A 15,880-nucleotide genomic window follows, 5' to 3' on the forward strand; every position below is an offset into this window, starting at 1 on the left:
TACACCAATTCTTTAGGCCTTAAAAAAAATTATAAACTTATGTGAAACAGTTAACTGACAAAACAGACAATTAGACAAGTTAGTGAAAACACAAAGATTATGACCATTTAAAGAAAACTTTCCTGTGCAAAAGTATATCAACTTTTACTTAGTTTCTATTGACAGTTAAAAATTGTACATCATGTACCTCTTCTGAGATAGCACTTCAGCCAACTGCTGAAAAATACTGAAACAGTGAACTTGCTTGTGTTTTTTTGGGGTTTTTTTCCATCCTGGAATTTACTTATCATTCTGACATGCAGCTATTCTTCTTCATTGGCTGCCAAACACAGGTATGCTACCACGCTAGGTAACATACTATATGGCAGTTTTGAGACTAAAAGTATCCTATCAATTACTACCTGTGCTGTTAGGATATTACATGCAACAATGAGCAACCCCAGGCTGTTCATTAGCTAGGCCTCAAAAAGTCCCAAGATGCGTGTAATGCTCAGATATTTCAAAATAATGAATCCTTTTAATTTGGTTTCTTGGACTTCATTGTTGCTTTGCATTATATGAGAACTAGGTGGTTTTTCAACACAGTTTTACCAAATTACCATCTTTAAGAGAAAAGTGTTCTCTGGAAAAGTGTTCTCTGGAGCTGCAGTATTCATTGTCATGAGTTCCTAAACCAGCACTTGCCTAAGGTATAGAAACCCTCATGTGTGAAAGACTCCCAAGCATTTCCCATTTCCTTCTGCCAGATTCTCCACCCTTAAATGAACATTTTATGTTCAGAAGAAGACTTAGAAACAACTACCTAATAAAAATAAAAAGCCTAAGCAAAAAACTTTGCAATTATAGATTACCATTTAGAGTGTAACTCTTGGCTGGTTCAGTGTCACAGCTAACTTGGAGAGATGGTAACTGGGCCACATGCTCATTTTTCCTAAGATGACTTTGCCTTCACATCTCTCCTGCTTTATTTCTGGAGTCGCATAAAGCAGCCACAACATAAAAGTTTATTTGTAGAAGTCCTATATTTTCATCAGTTCCTCTTACAGTTTGCATCTTCGTTCTCTGAAATTACATAGGATACCGCACTCAGTAACACAGTGGAATACAGAACATAATTTCCACAATTTTTAGGGCAGATTTACAAGATGACTGTACCTAAAAGGGATGGTCTGCCCCTCCTCTTATACTGTCTCTGGCCCAACAGTGAGCCAGTGCTCTTTACTGAAGAGGCAGAAAACTCAACATAAAAAATAAGTTAAATGTTCTCTATTCGAGGAACCAGACAAATGCTAGAAAAAAAGAAGTGGGGTCTACATGGTCTTCTCCATTTAATTCTGCTGGGAGAAAACTAGAAAGTAACAGAAAGGCATCACACCCTGCTCTTGGCAGTGGTGTAGTAGAAGGCCCATTGTACATTCACATTATGCCTGTAAATTTTTAGTTATTAATATGAATACTATAGCACATCATTTACTTTCCTTTACAAAATACCTCTACTCCCTTGAGAATAACTTTTTATTAGAAATGTTATTATCTCTTAAAGTTTTTAAGGTTCTTTTGGAATGATCTCAACTGTGTGAAAGTTAACACAGTAACCTAATAACTCCAGCTGTAAAAACACCACCCTCTTAACTCATTACTACACACAGCGTTACAGACTTTCATTGTACAAGGTCTACACTATTTAGAAAAAGCTGCATTATAGAATCTTTGTTATTTTATCAAAGTCACTCTGTTGGGTTCTAAGATCAGTCAGGTCTTAATTAGATTTTTTGGTCCAGCTTTCTGCCCTTTGGCCACAAGACACAGTTTACTGAACACTTGGGCTCCCCGTCTGCTGAGGGATTTCCCTGTGCAACAAAGGCACTGAAATAATCAACTGCTCTTTCAGAACTTATACACCCATCCCTCAAACTGAGTAAGGCTGTAAAATGATTCTTCTGGTGTCCAACATGGGTGGTGACAACCTGTTGCCATGTGTCAGCCTGGGCCCAGATAATGTCAAGCATTACAGGCAGTTTAAGAATGCTGCTTTTTGAAACCATGAAATAACGCCCAAGGCATGCCACCTGAAATTTCAGAATCCAGATGACAGGAACAATATCAGTGCGAAGAAGAATCTCAAGCTGTACAACTATATAAGAAAAACAGGTAAAGAATCAGATTTTACCACTTTGAGAGTAACGGTGATCTGTTTGTCCTACTGTAAATTTCTAACAGTGATGATGTGAGAAATGCCGCACAGCTCAGAGGAGTTAAAATTGCATATCACTGAGAAATAAAGACGTTCTTTGAGAAATATAATGGAACTTAGGTTATATCACCGTGCATTGGGGTTATGTTTGCAACACCTGACTGATTTCTACTGAAAGGCAACCCCAGGTATATGAAATCAAACCTATCTTGGCATTGTTTGAAAAAAAAAAGTCCTTGTTTTCAAGAATGTAAAGGGAAACAGATCACCAGAAGTTCAGGTGCTGAAATTATTTAACAAACATAATGGATCCAGCGTAAAGGGATCCAGTTAAAGATTAAATGCAAATACGTTGTATGAACAGAATACGTGTCCAGTCATTAGATATGATGAGCTCTAATAGTAGTCTTACACACAGTTAAACAGCCTTGATAATCGTCACCCTGCCCACTTCATCAACAGGCGAAGTAAATAGAAATTATTCTTCAAATTTCTATCTTCTGGAACAAATGAAACATATCTTCCACAGAAAGAACTGATGCTCTTTCAAGAAGGAAATACAAAATACTTGCTAAGAATCGAATAGTTATTGAAAAATATAAATAGCATCACAACAGGTCGTGTGTGGGCACTGTGCCCAGAACACAACTTTTTGCGTCAAATGGGGTCACACCCACAAACTACCTAGAGGCTTTCGTCAGAATTTGGACACTTCCTCTGACTAGTCAGTGATTATCTGAAAGCCGGTAAAGCCCAGGTGTCACAGCTGAGAGACTGAAGCGTCCTCTGCCAGGGTATATACCTCGCTTCATGGACAAGGCGACTGGTACAAAAACAGTCAATGACGTGGGAAATAATCACTCCCATTATAATTAGTTCGTGCCCTCATCTTTACCACGACGGCGGCCAAAGCCCTCACAGGGAGCAAAACCCCACCTGAAGCAGCAGCGGCCCCATCCAAGCCAAGTTACGATGGGACCAGCACGTGTCACAGCACTCACAGCCACGGCCATCGGCTGCGGAGAGGACCAGGAGCAACTTCAGTGCCGCCGCCGGGGGCCGCGCCGCCTCACCCTGCCCGGCCGCTCGGGAGGCGGCGGGACGGCGGCGCGCCAGCCGCGCACACCAGGGCAGGGGCGGCCGGGCGCGGATGGAGCGACTCGCCCTCACCCCGCGCCAGGGTCGCTCACCTCGGAGGCGCCTCTGGTACCGCTCCAGGGACTCCTCCAGGGCGCGCTCCCCGCGGGGCGCCCGCATCAGGACGCCGCCGCTCCCGGGAGAGCCGCCGGCGCTGCCCCCCACACCGCGGAGCCCCAATAGTTCCACTCGTCCTGCCTTCCCGGGGAGGGCTCCCAGAGGAACCACCTGCGCAACCCCTGCGGCTCCCGAGCGCCGGCCGTTCACGCCAGTCGCCCCGCGCCGCAGCCCAACCTGGCAACGCGGAGAGCCCGCCACGCCTCCGGGCGGCGGGAATGCCGCCGCCAGGACTACACGTCCCGGCATGCACCGCGCCGCGAGGGGCGGGACCCCACCGGCCTCCCCCCGCCCACCCCCGGCAGCGGTGGGAGGGTGGTCGCCGCATCCTCTCTCCCCTTTGTTGTGGATCGCGGCCGCGCTCACGCCTGCGCACAGCGCAAGTCCGCCCGCCCGCGCCCTCGGGCCCGCGGCGGGCGCAGTGCCGGTCCCATCGCGGCCGGGGCAGATCGGGCGGGAAGCGGCGTTTACCTCCGGCCATCGCCCGCTCGGGGGGCGCCCGGGGCGCGGGCAGCGCTATTGTCTGCGGCCGCGCAAGCGCAGCGTGGCCCTGCCGCCGCTCGTCCGGCGGCGCATGCGCAGTGCGGGCAGCGCCGCAGTGCCCGTTACCCGCCGCTATGTGCAGGGAATAACGCCGGGGCCGTTGCCAGAGGGACACCGAGCGCTCCGCCCCCGCATCCCGCGGGATGCCGGCTCGCTGAGCACCCGCTAGCGACGGCCCCTCCCCGGCGCGGCGAAGCCTCCTCGGAGGGGTGAGTGAGGATGCTGCTGCTGCCGCCGACGCCGCCCCGGGGTGCGGGTCGGGCGGGAGCCGTGGTGGGGAGCGGGGCCGCGATCGCGCTGTTGGTCCGCCCGGTGCCCATTGTGCCAGGCGGCCCCGCCCGCCGGGACCGGGAGGGCTGCGGCCGGCGGAGGGGGACCCGGCACGGTGTGGGCACAGTCAGCTCCCCCTCCCCCGTCGGGCCCGGAGGTTGCTCCGCGCCCCCGCCTTCCCTTCTCCTTGGGGCCAGGGGCGGGGGATGTCGCCGCTGCCACGGGGCATCGCCTCAGGCGGGATGCGGGCGGCGCCCCCAGATCCCACTGCCCGCGTGTCCCTGCACCTTTCCGCCTGCCGGGCGCCTCCGGCACACCCACCGGGGCCTGGGGCTGCGCTCCTGCCTCCCCTCCCGGGGGCGGATTTCCGTGATTCCAGCGGAGACCTTTCCAGAGGTTTAATTTTTTTTTTCGGTTGCCCCCTTTCACTGACCGCCCCGGGGCTGGAGGCGGCATGTTTCTCCAGATTTAAAAATCAGTGACACTCTTCGTTGGAGATGCGGCGTTTCCCCCCGTCTCCTTTGAAATAATGTCTTCTGGGAAAGGATGATGGAGAAAATCTGCGGGTTTTGCCTCTTCTCCTATTGCGTATTTTCACCCCACGAGGCGGGTCCCCTGCGCTCGAAAACACCTTCCCGAAGGCGTGAGCTTTTCGCTCCCGGGGCGCTTTCCCGGGGAAGACATGGAATCGCGGGTTTTTGTCCCCGGTGCCGAGGGGCAGCGCGGGGCCCACTTTGTATGGCGGCCGCGGGGCCGAACGGGTTACTGCGCTAACAAAAACCCGATGGCGATTCTCGGCGGAGAGCGCGGCGCAGCGGAGGAAGCGGGAGGGGAGGGGAGGGGCGGAGCGGAGCGGAGGGCGCTCCCCGGGCCTCCCCCCCGGTGCTCCCGCAGCTGCCGGGCAGCAGTGCCCGTGCGAGCCGGGAGCGGGAGCGGGGATGGCCTGCCCTCGTTGGTATTTTGAGGGCCTTGTTAAGATGAGCCAACAATTAGCCCATCAGTGCTTGATGGAAAAAAATGGGATGTAGATGCTTATGCTGATGAGTTGCAGATACATAAGGATCGCGTTCTTGTGACAGGAGATTAGGTAGCATCCACTGATCTGCACTTGGAGGAAATTATTTTCTTCCCTGTAAAAGCAAAGGTGCTCATAAAATATTTAAGTACTTTGAAAGAATAAAGCCTGTTCTGTTGCTGTGATGATCATCTTTTTTGCTTTGAAATGCCATTCAAAGCATTGTGACAGTGTTCATGGCCTTGGGCTTGTGTCTATAATGTGATGTGTGGGATGGGACAGTTTTTGTAAACTGAACTAAGACATGATTAAATATGCTGTGATTTCCTATGATTAATTTCCTCTGGGAATTACTTTATGTCCAGATGCTGAGAAGTCTGTCTTACTGAACTCTGCTAATATGAAAACTCCTCAACTTTAGATTTTATTTAATGGGGGAGAAAATTTAAACATAAACACCACAAAGAAGCTCCCTTTACTTATCATTTTCTTAAATTCTTTGTCACCTTCATGTAAATGTTTTGTTGTTGTTGGCTTTTTTTCCCCTTCCTTGTCTGAAGGAGATCAAGAAGGCTAGCTGAATAGAGAGAATAATGCAGCTGGGGATACACAGGATTTTGTCCAAATCTCATTTGTAATAGATGAGATAAAAATGTTTTCTTTAATTCTTCTGAAGATAAACATTCTGACATGTCGTTTGTTACCAAACTTATTTCATCGTGGTAGTACATTTGCTTGGTTTTTTTGACCGTGTGGTAGGTTTTCCCCATATCTATTCTTTTGAAAAGAACAAGGGGTTCTTCCTATATTGTGCTTCATCGACTGTAATGGACTTGATAGGCAAAATTTTTTAGAAATTCCAGTGATAATATACCAATCAGAAAAGATCCAGCTTGTGAAAGTGAACTGTCAAAGGCTATGTTCAGTTGTAGGTGGGAGCTTGGAAGCTTCCTCAAATGACTGGAATGAAGCCCAAGGCATGAGTAGTTGCAGACATGGATTTTGCAATACCATTTCCACTTTTTGCAAATGCAAGGAAAAGGTATTTAATGTATATTGATACCATCAGATCTCCTCGAGCCTCCTAAAAGGACAGTTTCCGTGTTAGCACTGCTTTTCTTAGCTTTGCGGGCAGAGTGGAACTGAGATAGAACATATTGTTTTTACTTTAGCTAGAAAGTAAGGAAAAACTGTGAAATTCTGGTTTTCCTGTAGAAAATTCTGAACAAGGGAGTCAGGCATAGAATCCACGAAAATAGGAGAATTTCTACAAGTAAATTCTGCTATCTGCTCTAGCACGTGCAAGGTTGTAAAAGGACACAATGGCATAGACTTCCCTCTCTTTGAAGAACATGCTACATAACATCAAAAAAATTGATTCTGTTTGCAATTTGAGAAAAGGAAGTTGTTTGTTACTGAGGGACGGAGGTTCAAATCTGCTAGCTTTGGAGCTGCGTTAGATATGTGTATCTCTTTGAAGGTACACATCTTCACTAATTGATCCTGTGGGGGTCTTTCATTGTCTATTGGGTTTCTAGTGCTCTTACGGAATGCCTGCATGTCTTCCGTTCTATTATTGATCCTTCTGTATCTACACATTTTCAGTGGACTGGTCCACAGAGAGCAGCTTCCCTCAGTGCACGATGCTAATGTTTCCCTGGATCAGAGTCCATCTAGGGCATTGGATGGGACAGGTGTCATGGGGAAAAATAGTATGTGATCAAGTGACTTAAACTGTAACATAATGCATATAAATTAGAGTAGGAAGAGAGTAAAAACTACTCGTTTAAACTACTTCATATCTGTCTGTTGTACAGTTATATGTGCAAAAAAATATTGAAATAAATTGCAAATGCTTGGTTCTCTCCTGTAGTTTAGTTTCTCTGACTCTACCACCAAAAAACTGGGGTGCTGTTTTTATTTTACAGGTGCATTTTTTTGTAGAATGATCTTTTTAATTAAAATTGTGTTTGACCTTCAAAAGTCCTCATTTATTTTAAATTAATATATGTGATTTTCTATCATATATTATGTAAAAACCTGCTTGTCCTAGGAGTTTCAAATAAAAGCCACAAATATGTGTGCTGTACTCTGCTGCATCACTGAAGTTGAAGTGTGTCGTGCAGGCTCTTAGATGTGGGTAAGAAGTAAGTCAGAGAGTAGGTGGATATTAAAGAGACTGAGTAGCAGTTCTTGTATCTTAATGCCTCTGCATGGAGTATTCCCAGTTACTCACTCTTCCCTGGTTTCGCTACAGCATGGCTGTACTGCTCTATTGCAGTGACTCTGGTAGTTTTCTAAGTACCTGAGAAGTTAATTCACTCCACTAGCCGAGCAGAACACTATTTCTTTTCTTTTTGTTTTGCTTTTTTTAGTTTTTCTTCTCTTCCTCCCTTGAATTAGCAAATTGAATTATCTTATTGTGTGGTCAGATGAGTGCCAGAGCAAGTACACAGAATGGGGACAGCAGCGTCAAGCCAGGAGGAGAAGAATACTCATTTTTCCAGTAGCAAAGATACATGTGGTCTACTTTACTGTCCTGTGTGGTTGTCCTTTGTGCCACTGTAGGCTACTGCAATCAGAGAGGAGGCGGGTTATGCATAAATCCAAGAAAACAAAATTAATAACATACTGGGTTTGTTCTTGTTGTTAGTCTTTATTTGCGGTCCTTGATATATAAAATGCCCACAGCCACAGACTAAACATTCAGAACATATCACTGGATATGTTTCTCTGTAAAGTAAGTGTTAAAAGAGGGGCTAGAAGTGGTTCTGTTAAACTTTGTGGCCTTTCTACTAGGATAAACAGGATTTTTGTGCCAGACTAATATTGGTGTCTTCTCCTTTACAGAATTTAAGGATGTAAATTTTCAAATGTTTTCATAGTTTTCGTCTTTGTTACTTACTAGTTTTGATGCGTGTGGTTTTTGTGAATTGTAGAAAACTGCTATTAGGTATGTGTTTAGAGAAATTGTTTTTATTAATTCAAAACAGAGATTGAACCACAATCTCTGTTTTAATCCCTTGAATAGAATATATTCTCAGTAAAACATGATAAATTTTTCCCATATGAGTTCAACGCATTTGTCAACTTTGTTTCTCCTCTGAGAAATCATTACTGAAAAAATAGACTTTTCCTTTGCTAGGTGCTTTGTAGAGCTTCAACATCCTCCACTGGTGGGCCTAGTAGGCTGATTCAGATCCATCAATGGCAGCCCTCTTATTGCCTAGCTTCTTTGGTTGGTTCTGCTGCATTTCTTTCAGCAGTTGGTGGTTTTTTTCTTTGTTTGTTTCTGTTCTTTTGAACTAAAATGTTTTATATTCTGATCTAGTCCATGAAACTTAAGAGGGTATTGTTCGTGACAAATAGCTGAATCTTCTGAAGTCTGTGTGGTGGTTTTTCCAGATGTCATCTTATCTCATTCTGTACTTCATTCCAAATGAAATTCTGGTTCTGCTGGTTTTGTTTCTTTCCAGGATGAACTGCAATTATTGAGCTTTTCAGAGACATAATAACAGAAGTGATGCCACTCCCTGGCATTTCCAAGATGTTTCTTTGTGCGCAGAGTATTTAGTTAGTCTTCAGCTGTGGTATATGAAAAACTTGTAATCAATCCATTAGCAAATCATTATGGTCTGAAAGTAGTAATACACTCAGTGCATTAAATCAGATGTACTTGTAACTTTTCTCTCAAAATTACATGCGCAAATAATTTTGTTGATGGTCTTTCTGTTGAATTGCAAATATTTGGCCATCTAAATATGCATTCTGTTCTGTGTTCAAAATCAAAGCCTTTTCAGTTATGTCTTGTTTGTCCTCTCGTAGTGGATTGCATTTCAAAATTAGGAAGAAAGCAACAGGAAGCTGAAATGTCATGATATCTTCTCTGTTTTCTTATGAACTTAAGTTTTTCCTGCTTACATTAATCTTACCTTCTCTTCTCTGCTCCCTTGGACTTAAGATGACTGTTTAGTCCTATGGAGCCGTACCATCACAGGAATCTCGAAGTCAGGAATTATTCTACTTCATTTTATAATTTTAATTTACGAAAAAGAATGGGTAATATTGTAGTTTTACTTCTTTTTTTTTTCTTTGAATTTTCATAAGAATGGCCCCGTAGACGGACCTTTTTTCTGACTCACACCCAGTATCTTTTCTCCGAGAATAGATATAACCTGGTGCCAAGGGAGAGTTAAGGTGCTTGCAACTTTTGGGTCGGGTGTAGTTTCTATTAAGGATTGTTCCTTCCACTTAATCTTCATTTCTTCAGCTGTGTCTTGAAAAGACAGTTCACTAAAAATGGCCTCATTTTTTATTCATGTTCAGCAATATATCAGCTTAATTTAATAAGTAGAATCTTGATTTTTCTACATATTTTTGTTATTACAAAAATACTGCCCCAGTTTTGTGAGATTAATGATGATTATACTTTCGCTCATTCATCTCCCCATTCTTTTTATTGTACTTGGCTTCCAAAGGGGATAGTCATGTAAAGTGAGGGTGAAACCCTTCCTTTAGGAATGACTTTTTGAGGTGATTCACAAGTCAAAAACACATTTTGAATTTTAGCTTTAAGCTGCCTGTGAAACTGGCCATTACAAATATTTGTTTAAATTTTAAGCAGAAGTTATTCAGGAAGCCTTGGAGGAACCACTGAGAACTTGTTGTTTAGCTTTTGGATTAGCAGAGAGTTTTGAAGAATGATGGCAACTGGTTGACATAAGAATTATGGAACCACTGTTTTTTTTTTCATGTTACAGAAGATACTGCCCTCTGTGGTCATTTTTTGTTTTGTTTACTATCACAGTTCCTATTGGTAGACATAATAAAAGGTGTTTTTCAAAAACTGTTTTTCTTCTAAATGCTGCTCAGTCATCACGCTCTCATAGTTGTTTAAACATCATACCAATTATTTTATTAGGCCATACTGGTGATAATTGGGTAGAGCCTTTATTTCTATGAAGTCTACACTAACTTGAATCTTTAGCAACCTTAGTGAGATTAATTAATTCTAAATATGCCGTAGTTCATGCCTATTTGTTAGTGAATGTTTTTATTTTTGTCTGTTACCATTTTGATCACAAATTCAGTAGCATATTTTTAATTAATCAAATCCTAATTAATCTGCTACTAAATACACCTTGTTATCTCTTGACAGGACAAGAGGGAATGGAATTGAAACTGAAAGAGAATAGGTTTAGATTAGATATTAGGAAAAAATTCTTTACTGTGAGGGTGGTGAGCCCAGAGAAGCTGTAGCTGCCCCAACCCTGGCAGTGTTCAAGGCCAGGCTGGAGGGAATCTGACCAACCTGGTCTGGTGAAAGATGTCACTGCCCGTGGTGGGAGTTTGAATCTAAATGATTTTTAAAGTCCTTTCCAACCCAAACCATTCTATGATTATTTTCAGACCAGCTGCAGTCCTAATATATTGCAAGGAATCCTATGTGTAACTTTTTCTTGCTCAGTGCTCTTTTAAGAGTTGGAGTTGCATGACCAATATCAATCCTACAGATACATTTTATGTAGCATATCCGAAAGAGGCATAAACTCATCAAGATCTGTAATGTCAGTTGAAGAATGGAAGCATATGGACATTTTTCATCTGTTGAAAACAGATTCCTGATATAGGGAATTGTCTCCACTTCTTTTGTGGGGAGCTGCAGAGAGGCTTCTGATGAACATGCTTTTTTTTTTTAACATTTTTTTCTTCTTTTGTAAACAGTACTGTGTGGCTTTGTTCTCTTCAGTTTTCATCCTAGTTGGAGAACAGTAAGAACAATAATGTTGCTGGCACAATGCTGGAATTAGTGAAAAGGAGTAGTTGGATATAGTCAGTAGGAGTATTGCAAAAAAGAGTAAATATTTAAAAGAAAACTCTTCCCCAAACAAAACTAAAAAAAAGAACACCAAGAGTGAGCAATGGAAAACTACATTTACACAAAAAAATATCAGGCTGAACTTAAGCTTGGACATAGAATGAGTCAATCACTTGAAAGTCCAGAGATATCACAAAATTTTTTGGCAGTAACAATATTTGAAAAAAGGTAGCCATTGCAGAAAACATTGCTGTTTTCATTAATCATACTTTGCCAATTTGTGCTGAATCTTTGTACCGTTTGTTTCATTGTCTCTTTTTCTCATTCAGAATTTTATTTTTGACTTCCTTAAGTACAGGTAAATTTCTGGCTGCCCCAGGTCTCAGTGCAGTCAGTGGATCTTCAGATATTACGGGTGACTTGTGTGTATGACAGGATCTGTTTATACATAACAATGCAAGGCCCAATATAATTCTGTATATAATTATATTCTTTAGCTTGCTCTAGGAAGTTTATTGCTTATCATTAACGAATACTGTCTTTTTTATTTCCTAAAATATTTCTTTCTCCAGTGTTTGCAACTTCTAAATCACAGATAATTAGCTTGCATACTGCATGTGTATTTTTTTTACCATTCCTTAAACAAGCACATCCCTTTGCTTTTCTCCATTTTTGTGGCCTGATTGCATTTTCTTTAGCATACTTTCTGGCACCTTCAGCTGTCAAAGTTAAACGTGTTAGGTGTTGTGTTGTTGAAAGTGCAAATAGCAACAGTCAACTTCCCCCTTAGAGCAGACTGATACTCCAGAATTTGGTTTGTGTTGAACTCTTGGAGGATTGTCATTGCATGTAGATTGTTTCAGAGTGCTGCCTGGTTACTTGCTTTGAGGAGGTCAGCATTTGTAGCAGAACTAAGAACTAAATTATCCAGCAATCACCTTTCAAACCTGCACATAGTTGAAATGTTTAAAAGATTTTTTTTTTTCATCATGCTTTGAGTTCTAGTTTGTTAAGAAGTGAGGAGGTTTTTTTTGCTGTAGTTTCTGTTGTTGCTTTTATGATCTCAAATTTTACTTACCTCGTTTATGTACCCCACACAACAGCCATTTTCAGTTGGTTTCATTAATATTACTGGGTATTTACTTAAATGTCTGACAAGATGAATTCTTTTTGTTGTTGTCTGGGCAGCTTAGAGCATATAGCATAGAGTATTTGTATGGTGTCAGTAAAAAAAAAGTTGACCCATTAAGAAATGAGAATGAACCAGGAAGTCCTGAGTCATTCCTTGTCCAGTTGAGGCAAATAGAAACCTTTAATTTAGTAAAAAACCAAACAAAACCTCCCAAAATAAACCATAATGTTATTTTTTAGTACAATTAATAAAATTAGTTCAAACAGCACTATGGGAGGAGACTAGTTTTAGAAGATTAAGATCCTTGAGTTCCTGGATTTTGTGAGTCTTTCCTTTGGTGCAGTTTCACTCCAAAACCAAGAAAAGCATTATGCTTTGCTATTTTTGTCTGTTGTGGTTTTTGAGGGACGATGCCATTGACCAAAAAGAATTATTCAATAATGTCCGTGTATTGTTTTATTTGTATAGTTATTTCCATAGGAATTCTTCCTTTCTTTCTATTTAAGATACTTGTTTACATTTGGGGTCACTAATCTAAATCAGATATAGAAGACAGACTGCATTAATGCATCATGAAGGGGGAGGCTAAAGATTAGATCATTGGATTGGGGTGTGTTATAAAACAGTCAAGGCAAGTGAAAAACAATAAAAATACACACTGAAACTTTTTACGAAGTATATAGTTTTAGTCTGTAATGGATGAATATGAAAAACTACTTTATATTTCAATAATAATTGTGGTGAAGCACTGAAACAGGTTGCCCAGAGAAGTTGTGGATGCCCTGTCCCTGGAAGTGTTCAAGACCAGGCTGGATGTGGCCCTGAGCAATGTGGAAGGTGTCCCTGTCCATGGCAGCAAGATTGGAACTAGATTGTCTTTAAGGTCCCTTCCAACCCAAACCATTCTGTGATTCTATATTAGTAGTCCTTACAGTTACTGTAGACTTGTCTAAATATAAGAAGCCCTGTAAGACTTAGATGGATTTGGTGTAATTGCTGTTCTTGTAGCAGCCTAAGCAGACCTGGCTGCTGGCCTGGTCCTGCCCTGTTCTTCCCTTTTCTCCCACCCCTAACTCTACAGCCCCACTCCTTTTATTTTGGTGCTAGATAGCTGTGTAGCTTCTGGGCACCATTCATTTGTTTATGGGAGTGGAGAAGAGTACAAGAGTTATTCTGTCACTAGTTGAACGCTGAAATAGCCCCGCTCAGCTGCACAGCCACGTGCGTCCTGCAGCCAAGGCAAAGGGAGGAGTCATGACTTTGTGGCGGGGCAGTGCAAGAGGTTTGGGATCCTGACAACAGAGAAACTGGCTTTGGCTGATGTGGAAATGCAGCTTCTTCACTTTAGCATTTATATGATGTAGCTTAAAACTGCTCATTTGCCTGTCAGTTGAGTCTTCAACACTAAGGTTGAGAATAAATCAATACAGTGAAGTTCTGGACATGCAAGCAACTTATGACAGGGTAGTCTGTGTATAAGTGTTGTACGTATTAACTTTGCAAAGTAAACCCTGCTGTGTGGCACATGCAGGGAACACAAGGTACCTCACACAAAGTAGGCTATTTGAGATTTGCTGCAATTCAAGTGTGTATGCAGGAGCTGCTAATAAGGAAGACGTGCCACACTATGAATTTCACATCCCATACCGCTCCTATATTTAGACTTTAAATTTAATTCAACTGCCAACTTCCTCATTTCAACTAGTAAAACTTGGTCAGAGACTGCTTCACTATCATAGATTCTGGATACACTAGAATTTTATCAACTTTTCCGATATTAAAAGCTGTGGAGAATTTGAAAATAAAATGTGTTTTTTTGTCGCTCTCAGCAAACTTGCAAAAACATCTGAAAAGCACTTTGAAGTTGAGGATAAAATTTGAATAAAACCCAGTCTTTGGAGCTCTGTTGTTCATAGAGCTTTTGTAACTACTCAGAATTAAAATACAAATAATAAAGGATAATTGTTTTGTCATGATTATTCAGTATTCTGTCATTTTTCATCTGCCTTTCTGTCTGCAAAAAAAATTGTAGATGGGTAGTTTCTGGTACGTTCTAGAGCAGCTGTTTGTAACTGTAGAGCTCCACTTTTGTGACAGTATTGGCAGACGTGGTTGGACCATTATTCATACATCTCTTTAATCCATTATGGTGCTTGTGTGTTTATACTCTCAATGCCACAAGAATGCAGTGTTAAAAATGTTCATGTGCCTGGATGGGATGGTGCTCAACCTGTTCATCTTGGGGACCAAGTACAGGGAATATGTTTGTATTTTCTCTCTCCTTCCTCTAGCTTGTAATAGTACATGGCTTGTACATCCAAGGCTAAGGGGAAAAAAACCACTTCTGAATTTCCCCAGCATTGGGAAAGCGCTTTGCTTTTGATTCAAAGTAAAGCAATTCTATTAAGATAAAATGGAGAGAAAAACATATGCAGGAGAACAAGTAATGTCTAGTTTCTTATGGATGTATCCTGTTTCCCAAACCATACCAAACCTCAACGTGCACATGTACTCACTCTTGTGCGCTTGCTTGAGAACCAGCAATATTCTGTGGGAAAAATAACCTGGGTGGCAAATGTCCTGCTAGGCCAGAGAGAGCACAAAGGAAACGTGAGAACAGGTCGGCCAGTAGGCTGTAAGCATCACTTCCTTAGGGAACTAAAAGTGGTTTCAGTAAGAGCTTTAATTGCTAACTGTGAGGTAGAAGGAGAATACAGTTAAAAAAACCCCGATGCACAGGAACTTCCACCTTAACATGAAGAAGAACGTTTTTACTGTGCAGGTGACCACTCACTAGAACAGATTGCCCAGAGAGGTTGTGGAGTCTCCTTCACTGGAGATATTCAAGAACTGTCTGGACACAATCCTGTGCCGTGTGGTCTAGGATGACCCTGCTTGAGCAGGGAAGTTGGACCAGATGACCCACTGTGGTCCCTTCCAACCTTAGCCATTCTGAGATTCTGTGAAACACAGAGTAATTTAAAGAACTCAGGATGTGCATTGTTCCAGCCTTTGAAAAGGGAACTCGTAATGATCTGCCTTAATCAACTTCTTATGCTTTTGTCCATATTTAGTTCCATTTCAAAGTGATTTAAAATATTTTTTGTAAACCAGAAGGTTATTTCTGTATTGCAGCAGCATGGTCAGTGTTGCTTAAATGTACCTTTTGCTTTTTATTGAGTGAGCTTAACTAAGTTTCCAGTGACATCTTTTTGTTGGAGACATAAAGTGAGTAACTTGTGTAGTAATTGTGGGTAGTTCTTAAAATAATCAAAATCCAAGCCCCCCAACTTGTTCACTGAAGTGCAGGTAAAAAGGGATGACCTGATCCCCTTTTGTGGATGGGGTTACAATACCACTTCCTCATGTTTGGTTCAGTGCCTGGAGAATTGTGTGTAGAGTTTGGAGCTCTTCCCATTTAGCCTCCCCTTTCACATCTCTTCCTTTTATTTTTTTTTTTAAGACAACAAAATTATTGAACTTACAAAGGAAAATATATATGGATTTCCTCCCACAGAACAATGTGAATTCGAGATATCTGTCTATTGAAAGACACTCTTGCATTCGTTTAATAGCCTTTAAAAATATCTATAATATGATACTAATAAAAGCATTTTGTGGCGGTCTCCAAGTATTCTGAAGTTAACCAGATTT

The 15,880-nt window shown here is 42.1% G+C and overlaps 2 protein-coding genes across 19 annotated transcripts in view; one reads left to right on the forward strand and one right to left on the reverse strand.

The window, feature by feature from the left end:
- Positions 1 to 3,976, reverse strand: part of SDCCAG8 (SHH signaling and ciliogenesis regulator SDCCAG8) — a 106,704-nt gene extending 102,728 nt beyond the window's left edge. For 8 of the 9 annotated variants that reach the window (XR_003540979.2, XM_027722449.2, XM_039388607.1 and 5 more), the window contains exon 1: positions 3,385 to 3,627. Coding sequence is in view for 8 of the 9 variants with exons in the window: in XM_027722449.2 (XP_027578250.2) it covers positions 3,385 to 3,451 (67 nt within the window). In the remaining variant the exon portion in view is untranslated. Of the gene's footprint in view, positions 1 to 3,384; positions 3,628 to 3,919 lie in introns of those variants that run through there. The other variant, XM_027722450.2, reaches the window with a different exon arrangement.
- A 12-nt stretch (positions 3,977 to 3,988) lies between these two features.
- CEP170 (centrosomal protein 170) overlaps positions 3,989 to 15,880 on the forward strand; it is a 98,962-nt gene continuing 87,070 nt past the window's right edge. For 5 of the 10 annotated variants that reach the window (XM_039388566.1, XM_039388562.1, XM_039388569.1 and 2 more), the window contains exon 1: positions 3,990 to 4,200. The gene's annotated coding sequence lies outside the window, so the exon portion shown is untranslated. Of the gene's footprint in view, positions 4,201 to 15,880 lie in introns of all 10 variants that reach the window. The other 5 variants (XM_039388572.1, XM_039388576.1, XM_039388596.1 and 2 more) reach the window with 3 other exon arrangements.

Source organism: Pipra filicauda, unplaced genomic scaffold, assembly GCF_003945595.2.
Source record: "Pipra filicauda isolate LSUMZ 115617 unplaced genomic scaffold, ASM394559v2 scaffold122_size2191957_pilon, whole genome shotgun sequence".
In the NCBI taxonomy this organism is placed as follows: Eukaryota; Metazoa; Chordata; class Aves; order Passeriformes; family Pipridae; genus Pipra; species Pipra filicauda.